The sequence below is a fragment of the Lipotes vexillifer genome, unplaced genomic scaffold (assembly GCF_000442215.2).
Source record: "Lipotes vexillifer unplaced genomic scaffold, Lipotes_vexillifer_v1.1 scaffold680, whole genome shotgun sequence".
Classification (NCBI taxonomy): domain Eukaryota; kingdom Metazoa; phylum Chordata; class Mammalia; order Artiodactyla; family Lipotidae; genus Lipotes; species Lipotes vexillifer.
The window spans coordinates 2,016,779-2,030,759 of NW_006780838.1; the positions used below are offsets into that span (position 1 = coordinate 2,016,779).

At 46.3% G+C, this 13,981-nt stretch overlaps 1 protein-coding gene across 2 annotated transcripts in view; it reads left to right on the forward strand.

The window, feature by feature from the left end:
- Positions 1-13,773, forward strand: part of PITPNA (phosphatidylinositol transfer protein alpha) — a 39,363-nt gene extending 25,590 nt beyond the window's left edge. Inside the window, exons 8-12 of one of the 2 annotated variants that reach the window (XM_007454220.1) lie at positions 56-133; positions 297-407; positions 1,508-1,630; positions 12,237-12,305; positions 13,358-13,773. In XM_007454220.1, the coding sequence (XP_007454282.1) occupies positions 56-133; positions 297-407; positions 1,508-1,630; positions 12,237-12,281 (357 nt within the window). In that variant the 3' untranslated portion in view covers positions 12,282-12,305; positions 13,358-13,773. The remainder of the gene's footprint in view (positions 1-55; positions 134-296; positions 408-1,507; positions 1,631-12,236; positions 12,306-13,357) is intronic. The other variant, XM_007454221.1, reaches the window with a different exon arrangement.
- Positions 13,774-13,981: the final 208 nt, after the last annotated feature.

Sequence of the window (13,981 nt, forward strand, 5' to 3'; positions counted from 1 at the left end):
CTCCCTCCCCTTCCCCCTCTTTATCCCTCCCCCCTCCAACTCCAACTTCTCTCAGGATTACAAGGCAGAGGAAGACCCAGCAAAATTTAAGTCTATCAAAACAGGCCGAGGACCCTTGGGTCCCAATTGGAAGGTGCAGTTCACACCCTCACCACTGGGGGGTGGGGGCGGTGGACTGGGGCCAGTGTGTGTGGGCCTCCCCCATGGAGGAGGGGAATGGCCCGCCTGGGCTAAGGGGGATCCAGAGGTCTGCCCTCTTAGTTAACTGCTTGCCTGTGGGTGTGTTTCTAATACAGCAAGAACTTGTAAATCAGAAAGACTGCCCATACATGTGTGCATACAAACTGGTTACTGTCAAGTTCAAGTGGTGGGGCCTGCAGAACAAAGTGGAAAACTTCATACATAAGGTAAGTGACCAGGGTAGGAGGCCTTCCCAGTGTGTGTTGGTGAGGGGTGTTTTGCCCGACAAGAGAAGATCATACAACCCACGTGGCATATATCAACCCACGTGGCTTGATATTTTGGTTTCATTTCCCAGGCCCCCACTCCCCCTTGCACTGAACTGTCTTACAGTTTAATGCTGTCCATCCAAGGGTACCACATGTGAAAGGTAAGGAAACTGAGGCAAAAGAAGGAAACAGGAAGGGGCTTTGCTGTGATTAAATGACAAATTCAGCATCTTTTCTATTTATTTATTTATTTAGTTGCACTGGGTCTTGGTTGCGGCAGGTGAGCTCCTTAGTTGTGGCTCGTGGGCTCCTTAGTTGTGGCATGTGAAGTCTTAGTTGCGGCATGCATGTGGGATCTAGTTCCCTGACTAGGGATCAAACCCAAGCCCCCTGCATAGGGAGTGCGGCGTCTTAACCGCTGCACTACCAGGGAAGCCCCTCAGCATCTTTTCTTGATGCCAAAAGGCAAGAAGCACTATGAAACAAATTCTCCAGTGCCCTGAATTACTGAACTAGACAGACCTAAGGAGTTTTTTCCTTTTTTCTTTTTTTAACAAGAGAATCTCAAACAAAAGTATAATAACATGTAAAAATGGGAGACCCAGGAAAACTGAGCAACTCGCCCAAATGACACCTAAGCAGTTTCTATAGCCTTATCTCTGATGTGTGAGTCTGGTGAAATTGGGCAACATTCATAGCTGCTGGCCGGTTTTAACCTGGCTTTAGGCTCAAGAGACAAGGAGGAAACTTGGCACAGTTGTTTTGGGACCTTGACTTATGGACTGCCTGTCTTGGTAGCATTTTGGGCACAGAGCCTCGCGGTGAGGTAGGCACCAACTCTCTCCTGGGGGCTTCCCCTACTTGAGGCCCTACCCTTCAGACACATGGAGGCAAAGGTCACTGACCTGAGGGACTGGAGGGCTGATCCAGATCAGCCAGCCAGGTATCACTCCCCCCGCCCCCGTAAAGTGTGGGTACTGGCACAGAGGTTGTGGGGCAGAGGGCTGCAGCGGTGGCCTGCACCTTCCGGTTCTAACTTGGGTCCCTCCTTTTTGTAGCAAGAGAAGCGTCTGTTTACAAACTTCCACAGGCAGCTGTTCTGTTGGCTTGATAAGTGGGTTGACCTGACTATGGATGACATTCGAAGGATGGAAGAAGAGACAAAGAGACAGCTGGATGAGGTACGTGGGAGGCCAGACGAGACTCTGGGACTGTCACCTAGATAACCGTGAACATTATGGAGACTGTCGTGCCAGGGCAGTTCACTGAGGGCACCGTCCTGTGGTTCTAGGAACATGTCAGCGTACACTGTGGGTAAGGTCTAATGCCAGGAGATATGGGAACTACAAGGAAGGAAGCAGCCTGTGCTCTTGAACTTGCAGTCTAGTCGAGGTCTTGGCATAACCAGAGAGACAAATATGGCGGGCTGTGCTGAATGCCAAGTGAGTAATACAGTTGCTGCAGTGGTTCTTCAGAGTCGGTGGCGGGGGGATGGTGCTGGGCTGCAGAGATGGAGGCAGCCTTGGAAGGAGGCAGGCTGGGCTGGTCCACGAATGCCACGCACGTCACCCGCAGAGGACAGCAGCGGCACACAGGACTAACCCCTCTATAAGGGTGTTGGGAGCTATTTTTAGAGTTTGGAGCCTTTGCCTTTTTTTTCTTGGCCGTGGCATGGATCCCAGGAGAGCTATCTGCTGTTCCATGGAAGCCTGAAGACCTAACACTCCTCTTGCCTCATTTGGGGAATTTGGGGCTGCTTCCCTGCAAGGCTCACTCTGAGGACATGGTCAGTAAATAACATCCAGGCAGCCACTGTGTGTGAGACACTATTCTGAGGGCTTTTCCACGTCCTGTCCCATCTCCTGTGATCCTCACAACCCCTGTGAGGACGCGCCACTGTTACCCCCACTCTCAGATGAGGACGTAGAGGTTCTGAGAGTTCAAGGCCATACCCAGGGTCACACAGCCTGCAGGTGAGACAGTCAGGGGAAGAGCTGTAGCACTCAATCACTCCGTCTCTTCTTCTCCCTCTAAATGCCATTTGGGGCTCCCTCCTGCCTCTTGGGGCTAAAAATAAGGCAGGAAGCTCTGTTTCATAGGAACTGCCATCCATTGCTCCCTCCTTGCCCTGGGAGGGTTGGCATGGAGCCTGGGTGTCTGGCAGGCATAGCTTTGCACAGCCTTGTCTGGCTCTCCAGCAGGGCCTCAGGTGAGATGCAGGCCCGGGTCCACAGTGCCCCACACTACACAGGTGCTCCCGCTGCACTGTGCTGGTCTCGGTGGAGAATGGGTCCGCGAGCTCTTCCTTCCTTGATTTTACCCTCCAGGATGACACTTCCTGGGCTGACTCACTGGTTACAGTGGTTTGCTGAGTTAGTTCCTGTTGTAGGCAGACGTTTTAGTTATTCATTCAGGTACATTTGGCAGGGAAGTGGCAGGATTTTGGACACAACTCCTGATTCTTCTGCTAAGGATCTTCAGGAAGTGGTAGATTTTAATGTCCAGGTTCCTGGCGATTCTAACAATGTAAGAGGGAGGCCTGAGTCCTGTGGTCACCCAATTCTTGACAAAAAGAAAAGAAACAGGTTACCAAATGGAAGAACACGGAGCTTTCGGGGTTTAGCCTGTAGCTTCAGCTGCCCACTGCCTGACAGGCCAGCCAGAAGTACACTGGGGTCATGGAAGTGTTTGCTGACAGCCTTTCACTGTTTGGGTCAAATTCGAATTCTTAGTGCTGGGAGAACTCTCCTGAGCATTTACTGGATCTGCCTCCCTCAGATCCAAAGTTTGAGAGCACTTGTCCTCGGGGAGTTCTTTTTTTAATCCCCACCCCCTTGTCTTTGCCTGTTTCTCCATTCTGTGGATAATTGTGCCAAAAGCTTAGATGATCTCTGTCCTCCAAGATAATTGCAAAATGCAGAAAACCCTCTTTGGAATTGGAATTTTTTAAATAGTTGGCAGTGGAAGAGAAAGCAAAGCCACTGGGGGACATGTTCTGACCCCTTTAGCAACTGTATGGGACCTTTGTGTGCTGACTGTACTGCTGGCTCACTTCTCTTTCTTCTTTCTAAAAATATTTTATCAAAGTTTCATTTTCGGAGTTTTACTTTTTTCATTTTTAATTTAAAAAACACTTTATTGAAGTCTGATTGACGTACAAAGAGCTGCACCCATTTAATGTGTACATCTTGATGAGCTTGCAGATAAATAGACATCCGTGAAACCATCACCACAGTCAGTGCCGAAAGCATATCCATCACCTCCACAAGTATTTTTATAGTTTTAAAGCTCAGGCAGTATCCCAGGCATATGAGGAAGATGCCATCCTCCTCTGCCCTGTCCCTGTGGTCCTGCCCCCAGAAGTAGCCCCTTGCAGTTCTCACAGTTGTTTCTTTTGTTACTTCCGAGTCTCTAAATAATAGGTTTATCCTCTTAATTCAGTTTTTCAACTTCAGCTGTTAATCGCTCGCTTCTTCCTGTGGAAGGTTTAGCTCTTTCACTCCACCCACCGCTCCCACTCTCCTCCTCTCCATCCTTCAGTGTCACAATTTGGGGTTAACTGGCCATTCAGCACTTATCATTATTACACCTTTGTCATTCTTTTTCCCAACTGAACCCTTTCATCTACTCTGATCTTCATTCCTTCCTTGGATAATTTTCTTGTTTTGTTAGGAAGTTCGTAACAGCGTTCCTTCTCTTTGTTAGCTTAGTTCTCTGTATCATTAAGTTTTTGAGTCTCAACAGGGTGGTTGGTTGGGTTGTTTGCACAATAATATAGTTGACGTTGGTTCATTCTCGTTCATTTTGCTCCCACTCGGTGGGCACTTTGAGCTAAAGATCTCTTTAGTTCTGGGAAATGTTTTTGTGTTAACCTGTTTCATCATTTTCTCCCTTCTGTTCTCTTTGTTCTCTTCTGGATTTTTTTTAGTTAGAAGTTGGACCTCATGAAGTGACCTTCTAATTTTCTTGTTGTGTCTCCTTTTTCGTCTCCTTCCTAGGGGAGGTTTTCCGAAGTTAACTTTTTCTCCCCTCTGTTGAACTTAAGACGTTTTAAAGCATTTCTTGTGCTGTGTTCTTTTTTTAAGTATTTTTTCTTTTTTTCTGCTTGCATCATTTTCCTTTTCTGAAGCTCCGGGTTTTGGTTCTTGTTTGGCTTTGAGATATCTCTGCCACCTGAACATTCTTTGTTTACTCCGAGCTCCTTTTTCCTATGGGACTCTGTGTTTTCTGTTAGGGGCTTCCCTCAAATGACTGGGGGTTGGGGGTCCTTGGCTGTCCGTTCAAAGTGAAGAGTGAAGCTCCAAAAAGTGGTTGGAAGCTCTCTGAGTCAGTGGCTGGGCTTATTGAAGGGTAATCAGGTGGTTCCATTGGGGTCCCCCACTTCAGGATCCTGAGTCTATTTTTCTTGGGCTGCTCATTTTGCTTTGAGAGGACTCCCCAGTCTTTTGCACATGGGGATGGTCAGGGCCAGCATTCTGGGAGCTGAGCTGGAGAAGGGTCCTGGTGGGCTCACTGCCATGGGGTGGCTCTAACTTAATCCCATTGTATTCTGCATCATGTCCACTTCACCCCTAGCTGAGCCTGGGGTCTTGAGTTCAAGACCTCAGTGCCTCCAGAGAGTGAATCCCTGGGCTTTGCAGGAAGGGGGCATTACTTGACTGTGAAAACTGGGGGAGGGAACACCAGGGCACGCCAGGCCCAAATGGTTCTTTATTCCCACTTTCAGTGAAGTCACCTGTTTTCACCCCTAGCTGCACTCCCACTTTTAGAGGCACCTGGTGCTGGCCAGTTCCCAGGCCTCTGGGTGACCTGCAGCACCAGTGGGTCCCCTCCTCACTGGCAGCCCCTGCTGCTCTGCAGATCAGTCATTGCTCATCCATCCTTTTTCATCTTCCAGAATGCCATTTCCATCTCTCATCTGTGTTGTCTCCTCTGTTCTTGTTGTCTTTATAGTTTTCTATCTTTTTTATTCCTTTACTGTCATTGTGGTAGGGTTTTGGGGAGGAATAGCAACAAATGCATGTATTCAATCTGCCATGATTAACTGCAAGTTTGTGACAGAAATTATGACTGTTAGGGAGTTCCCTGGTGGCCTAGTGGTTAGGATTCCAGGCTTTCACTGCGTGGCCTGGGTTCAGTCCCTGGTCAGGGAACTGAGATCCTGCAAGCTGCATGGCAGAGCCAAAAAAAAAATCAGAGAAATTATGACTATTATTCTTAAACCAATGCATAGTAGTCTGGAGTGGGTGGGTTGTTTTGTGAGTTATGAGAGGTCACTGTAAGGCCACAGTCACCACTGCCATAACTCTTGTCCCGCTGGGGGGGGTGGACCCACCATTCTTGGATTGAGGCTCAAGGATTTGAGAAATGAGATCAAGAGATTAGTCCTGGGACTTCCCTAGTGGCGCAGTGGTTAAGAATCTGCCTGCCAATGCAGGGGACACGGGTTTGAGCCCTGGTCTGGGAAGATCCCACATGCCACGGAGCAGCTAAGCCCGTGTGCCACAGCTACTGAGCCCAACGTGCCACAACTTCCGAAGCCCGCGCACCTAGAGCCTGTGCTCCACAACAAGAGAAGCTCGCGCACTGCAACGAAGAGTAGCCCCGGCTCACCGCAACTAGAGAAAGCCTGCGTGTGACAACGAAGATCCAACGCAGCCAATAATTAATTAATTAATTTTTAAAAAGAAATTAGTCCCTTTCCCTAAAAACAAAAATGTCAGGAAATGTGTGCCTGTAGGGGAGCAGTGGCTCTCCCTCCTTCCCTCGGTCCTGATCTTAAGAAACTCAATCTCAAAAGTGGAAGAGGGTACCTTAAAGGTCATTTAGTCCAATTATATGGCCAGTGCTTGAGTCCTCTCTGCAGCTTTCCCACCAGCTTGTGCTTGACCACCTCCGGTAATGGGGAACAACTCACTGTCTTATGAACATGGTGGTAATAAACATATCTATATTATTTTTTAATTGAAGTACAGTTGATTTACAATAACATATCTGTATTATTAAGAGAAGCTAACATTGAGGTCTTACCATGTGCCTGTCATGTGTGGTAAACATTTGACATGTATGGTCATGAAATGCTCATGGCTACCTGTGCCACAGGTATTACTTTCAGAGAAGTTAAGGATACCTTCTAGTTCAGAGAATAGGTACCTCCTGGGCCTTGGTCATTAACTCTAGATAATGAGACTGGGAGAAGAGGACTCATTTTTAAAATTTTAAGAAAACTTGTTTCCCTACTTACTGGACTCTCTAGAACATTTGCTGAGAAACAGCAAAGAACACAGGATTAAGATCCTGCCGCATTTTCTTCCCCAGCCTTCCCTTGTGGGTCTTCCTCTCTAAATCTGTTGGCTTCTCTGATCCCTCCACAGCCCATTCCTTCTGGACTTTGTACTTTGGGATGGAGCTCAGAGGCTACATGGCGCTCTTGCTCTGCTGGCCCACCCTGGGAGCTGTCTCTGAGCCTCCGTGTAGCTGGCCTTCCTGTCTGTTTGCTTGTGTGTGAATGTGCCTGTCCCTTTCTCATCACCTGAACTTTGATGAAGAGGGCCTTTGCTCCATCCTATGGCTTTTTGACTGATGGATCACCATCAGTTTAGATTTTAAGTCTTAAACTCTGGACCGGTTACGCAGCAATTGTGTAAGTGTCCCTGTGCAGTGAAGTGCCTGGCAGGACACTACATCCTAGTTTCCCGTTTGGGTCTGTGGTAGACAGAAGGTCTGAGGATAAAGAGGAATCACTCAGTGCCTAGCTCACCTGCTGGGCTGTGGGAGATTGGAATCTGAGAGTCCCATAGTGCCTGCAGAGGGCAAAGCTAGGTCTTTTGAGGCCAAGGGATCCCTGTCTGTGGAGTCTTAATTCCTTCCGCCCTGCCCAGAAGTGATTGACCCCAGGGCAGACCACCTGCAACATTGACCAGCATCTTGAAATATAGGAGCAGCTTTCTTTTCTTTTTTTTTCTTTTTTTTTCTTTTTCTTTTCTTTTTAAATAGTTTCATTTTTCAATATTAAGGTAATATATAAGCATTAAACATTTTTTGGAAAAGAGTAAAAAGTAGAAAGAAAAAAAACACTTGTACTCTATTTAAAGATAAGTACTCTATTTAAAGATAACCATTTTAAGAATTCGTACACACTTTTACTTAGCTATGATGGTATTCCATGTGCCTGGGTGGTTCTCTCACTTTTTTCTCTGAACATTGTAACAAAGCATTTCCTGCTTAAAAAAAAGTTTCTTCACATACATGTTTCTAACAACAGTGTACATATTGCTCTGTACTCTGTCATCACCCTGTGTTGGATTTTCCTTCATGTTGTTGTAGGTTCTCACTGTTTTTAAATAATGCTGTGATGAAAATTTTTTATGCACTCAGTTTTTTGGGTAATTAGGATTATTTACTTAGAATAAATTCCTACAAGTGGAATTAGAGAATTTAAGACTCTTGTTACCTATTGCCAAATTTCTTCCCCCAAAGGCTGAATCTGTTTATAGAGTGGCTTTCTAGAGAGGTTCTTTTTATTTTTCTTTAAGATTTTTTTTTATGTGGACCTTTTGTGTGTGTGTGTGTGTGTGTGTGTGTGTGTGTGTGTGTGTGTGACGCGGGCCTCTCACTGTTGTGGCCGGACGCGCAGGCTCAGCGGCCATGGCTCACGGGCCTAGCCGCTCTGCGGCATGTGGGATCTTCCCAGACCAGGGCACGAACCTGTGTCCCCTGCATCGGCAGGCGGACTCTCAACCACTGCGCCACCAGGGAAGCCCGATGTGGACCATTTTTAAAGTCTTTATTGAATTTGTTACAATATTGTGTCTGTTTTATGTTTTGGTTTTTTGGCCACGAGCCATGTGGTGGGATCTTAGCTCCCAGACCAGGGATCGAACCCGCACCCCCTCCATTGGAAGGCGAAGTCTTAACCATTGGACTGCCAGGGAAGTCCCTAGAGAGGTTCTAAAAACAATTCCACATTTGCCTCATATCTGTGCACTTTCAGAACTAACTGGTTTGTGGTTACTTTTCAGTGTCTCAAACTGATGGGTTTTTTTTTTTACTAGCTTTATTTTTTTATTGAACTTTTTATTTTGAGATGATTATAAGATTCACATGCAGGTATAAGAAATAATACAGAGAGGAGATCCCTTTCTCCCAGTGACATCTTGCAAAACAGTAGTACAATATCACACCCAGGAAATTGGCATTGATACTTATACAAGTTTCTTTAAGTAAAGGAGTATTTCATACTTACAGTAAAAGCAGTTTTCAAAAGATAGAGAAAAATGTTAAAAAAAATAGAAGTCCAAATAAATAAAGAAAATAAGTAGATGAAAAAAAGTCCTTTCTTCCAACCTTTGGCCTCATTCCCTAGAGGAAACCACTGCTAAAAACAAACCAACCAGGACTGGAGCTTCTATTTTCATGTTCCTCGACTATATGTATATATATATAGCCTGCAGTGGTTTGATCCAAGGAACACTACAAACATCAGATAAAATCTCTTGTGTCATTTAGGCCCCAGGAAACAGGAAATAAGCATTCTTAGAGCATTTCATTATAAGAATGAAATAATGCATTTTTATTTCAGTGGCACCCTCTGTGGGGGGGACCTTGTCTCTGAGAGTAGAGGAAGCTATCGTGTTTCCTGATAGGAAGTTGCATCTTATTTCAAGCAGTAGGAAAACAGGACCTGGCTTCGTGTTAGTAAATTAAAGCCAGGTGGTGGACTCTCAGGGTATACAAGGATCTGCCTGAGGCCCAAGGAGCTTTGGTCCCATGATACTAAATCTTAGCCTCCCTGATTATTGAAAATTTACCTGAATGGTCATTAGTGGGCAGACATTTAAAGAGTGCTTTTCTGTCTTTTAAAAAATTTTATTTTGGGGGCTTCCCTGGTGGCGCAGTGGTTGAGTGTCCACCTGCCGAAGCAGGGGACGCAGGTTTGTGCCCCGGTCCGGGAAGATCCCACATGCCGCGGAGCGGCTGGGCCCGTCAGCCATGGCCACTGAGCCTGCGCGTCCGGAGCCTGTGCTCCGCAACGGGAGGGGCCGCAACAGTGAGAGGCCCTCGTACCGAAAAAAAATAATAATAATAAAAACTAAAAAATTTTATTTTGAAAGAGTTTCAGACTTACTAAAAATGACAAGAAGAATAGTGAGAACTCCTGTATACTCTTGAACCCAGAGAACCCATTCCTTTAAAGGAAAAGGTACGACCCGGGATCACACACTGCACCCTTCTAGTCTCAGTCTGGTGCAGCTCCTCAATTTTCTGGGACTTCTATGACCTTGACATTTGTGGAAGTTACAGGCTAGTCACTTTGTAGAATGTCTTTCAATTTGGGTTTGTCCAATGATTCTGCGTGATTAGATCCAGTTTCTGTATTTTAGGCCGAAACGTCACAGACTTAGGTGTTCTTTTCATTGTATTCTTTCTGTCCAGTTCTGGTGAAGTTACCTTTGTTCACCTGAAGCACAGCAAGGTGTTCCAGGCTCGTCTTGCTCTTTCTATGACCAGCCCTAGAATCAGCTGTATCACCAAGGAGCCCTGGTTCCTTTAGTGGAGGATGGTGCTTGGGTGCTGGACGTGCTCATTACTGTTGGGGTGTTGCTGCTCCCAGACTTTCTCATAGGATGGAGCTGGGGGACTTTAACATCTGTAGTTATTTCTATATCTAGCTGACACATTATGATCACACAGATACCTTCCCATTCCAACCTAACACCACAAGGTTAACTTCTTGTCTTTTAAAAACTATGACAGTGCCCTTATCCTTAACAGATTTGTCATGTTGAAAAATCTTGAATTTGCTGAACCCTTGTAAAGTAGTATATTAACAGATATTAATTAATATGGATAACTGAAGTTATAGGAGCACTATTAAAGATATCATTCAGGAAAGTGAGTTTTGAGCAAAATCTACAGGGAGAGGCATTCCAGGGGAAGCTAGGAATAAGCACATACTGGCTTGGTGTCAGAAAACAGACTTTCCTGTTTGGAGCAGAGGATCTTTGCTGGGGACGATGAAAAGTGAGGCTTGTGAGACTGACTGATTTTATGACTCATTTAGGGTCCATCTCCTGTAGGTTCTGATTCATCAGGTCTGGAGCCCAAGAACCTACAAGTGACCCAGGCAATAATCTTGAGCAAGTCTGAGGAAACTCTAGCCTAAAAGGCCAAGCTAAGACCTTAGGTGTAATTACAGTAATTGTTGTCAGTAAGGAGTGACTATGGGAACCTCTGGGGGGGACCAGGAGAATGTTCTTCTCATGTCCAGGTTCCACATGGACTTACTGATTGTAATAGTTGGTGGGGCAAGGGGGCGCGAACAATAGACACGGGTTTGAAACATAGCAGAGAGTGTATTTGAAGATGTTTCCCAGTGGAGAACTACTACTACTGAGGTAGGATCTCTGCACAGTGGCAGTATTAAAGTCAAGTGAATAAAACAAAAACTGAGGAGGCTGTAGCTTAAAAGGGCAGGTTCTTGAGAGCTGTGTACACACACATCCCCTTCACTACGCTGTTTGGAATAAAGACATTAACAACACAGATAACATGTACAGAGTGCCAAGCACTCTGCTGTGCTAAGTACTCCACGTGACTATCTTAATCTTCACCACAACCCCATGACATGTGTACTATTATCTCTATTTTATTATTACAGTAATTGAGGCTTAGCAGTGAAGTCATTTGTTCAAGGTCACACAATTTAGTGATGGAGCCAGAATGTGATCCAGGCAGTTTTATTCCAGCGCTTATGCTCTGTGTGCTCAAAAGCTGTTGAATGAGTAAAGAATGAAAGTTGAGCAGAAAACTCACGGATAATGAAGACATATCTAATGGGAAGTTAAAATATACATGTTATAGACATCCTGCAATTAGAACAGAATTTTCAAGTTGGAAAGGATTTGAGAGATGGCCACCACAGTATCCCCAACAAGAAGTTGTGTCCTCTGCTGCTTGGAAGGTGCCAGGGCAGGGACCACTCAGTGCTTCCAGAGAAGATCCCACCCTGTTTTCCAGCAGCCTTGCACTTCTGCCAAGCTGAGATCCGCTCCCTGCATTCTCGATCCCTGTGTTCTGATGCGGAACTCTGGTGCCAAACTCTGCCCACCTGGCTGACTAGGCAAAGCCTCTAGGCAGAGCTCAGGAGAGAGAACTGCTGTTCCCTCCACCTGGAATGCTCCCTGCCCCCCACCCCCCAGGGGGCCCATGGGATTTCCCCCCTCACTTCCTTCAGGTCTCTACTCAAATGTCACTTATCAGAGAGGCCCTCCACAGCCGGCTCATAAAATAGCACTTTCCCACAGTCTCTCCGTCCCAGCAGCCCGCAGCCCCACCCGGCATAGTTTGTTCGTTCTCCCCCCACCTTGTCACCTTGTCCCAGAGTGTAAGCTCCTTGAGGAGAGACTTGGCCTGTTTTGGTTCACGGCTGAATTCAGGCTGGTTCAGGCCTGGAGCAGTTCCTTGCACAAAAAAAGCTGCTTCATAAATAGTTGTTGAATATTCATTCAACAACTATTGAACTATTGAAAGGAGCTGAAGAATTAAACCCCAACAATGGGATGCAGGGGAGAGAAATGGAAATCATGGATGGTGAGACCAATGACAGAGCTATAAATAGAATGACTTTGGCTGTGTGTACACAGAATTCTATTCTTCTGATTTGCTTTGTGCACAAAAAAAATGCTCTACCCTATCCACTGGCAGGATTGAGAAGGTGGAATGTATTTGTTGTAGAGTTCCATCAACAGCAAAAACCTTCAATTTTTCCTTTTTTTTCTGTTCCAGATGAGACAGAAGGACCCAGTGAAAGGAATGACAGCGGATGACTAAAGCCACTCTTCCCCCTTCTGCACTGTATGTACTGCATTTCTCACTGAGCATGACATAGACGCCAGAATCGGTTTGGGTCCTCAAGGCTCAGCAGCTGACTCTGGAGGCAGAAAGCCTGCTTCTTTCCTCGTCCTGCCCTCTAGTATTAATGATGATCGCGATGCTTACTAGCTCTCAGGCTTCGGAAAGAGGAAGAGGTTATGACTGTTAAGACATTTCAGGGATCTATGTGATTGTACAAAGAACCACTCAGAGACAAGGACAGGGTGGTGGGAAGTGCGGCCGGGGTGGGGGCAGGGATGAGAATCAAAGCTTATCTGCACCTAATTACTCTTCCTCTCGTAACTTGAGCCATTTCAAGTTGAAGCTGGCATTCTGGGTGCTCCCTGGACCCCCCCGTGCCAGAGCTGTTCCCTACCTCTCCCTTGGAAAATTTGCCGTCCAGACAGCTTTTCCTAGTGGTCCTTGTTGGGTCTGGTGCTTCATTTCCTTTCTCTCTATACCCTCTGATCCCAGACAAAGTAGTTCAGAGGCAGCATCTTTCAGATACCTGGAGACTGTTTCTGCCCAGGTCATAGGACCAGGATGGGATGTCTCTTGTTTCATGTGGTCACTCCTTCCCAAGACCCTACATTGTATTAGCACCCAGTGTCCTGCACACCTCCACACTTGCTGTTATTCTAGCAGCTCAGAGGGGATTAGGCATGGAGTGAGAAGCCTGGTTCTGCTCCCATCAGGATCTGAGGGAAAATTATGTTATCAAATAAAGCCCGGTTGTCCTCTAGCACTACGGTGCTAAGGAGGCCTGGGCTTTCACCAGCAGTGAAGCAAACCACTGCTCGCTCCCCCTGCCCTGTGTGCTTGAGAACTTCTGGGAGATTAAAATGGTAGGATGAAGTGGATTGAGGAGATGCCAGCTTCTCATCACTGCTTGGACTTTAGTTTCCTTTCCCCCCCCACAGCCCCCCACCACACTGCCTGGCATCCTTCCTCCTTTTGCAATTCCCCCATCACTGATTTACAGTGTGTTTCTATTTTCCTTTGTTGCTTCCTTAATAACTGTATTTCTCTTCTAGTTTTGCAAGACAGTGGTCAACAGGAAGGCCCAGCAGCTCCATCCTCCTGAGTGACAGGCCATCTTCGGAGGCAGCCTTTCTGTGCCCATTCTTCAGGCAACTTTGATCCCTTACTGTAGTTAATTCTAGATGCCCTTTAACATTGTGAACAAATAGACTGTCTGGTATTACGAAGCCCGTGTGTGCGGGAGCCTGCCCCCCTGAGATATGTGGCGTGTAGGTGGCTGTATTTACAGCTCCTCCCTCTCCAACCATTGTGTTCTTGACCCATTTCTGTGTGCCCCCGCCCCCTTTATTTCCAAGTGACATTTTTAGTCTTTCAAAATAGCTGCCTTTTGTGATGTGGTGATTTTAAATGATTTACTTTGTTAGTTTTCAACCTTGGGATAAACTTGAGGTATTTTGCTTCCTGGGCAGATCTTTGCAATTTTGAGTGCCCACCTGGGGAGAAGGGATGAGTTAGAAGTACATATTTTTTTCCCTTCCAGTTCCACAGAACAGCAATGTGGCTTCATAACTCTGACCTCTGCTCCCAGTAACCCACGGTTAAGAGTGCTCTAGGCACCATGGAAGTACCCAAGGCCCAGCCAGCCTGTTTTGAAAATTAAACAAATACAAATAACC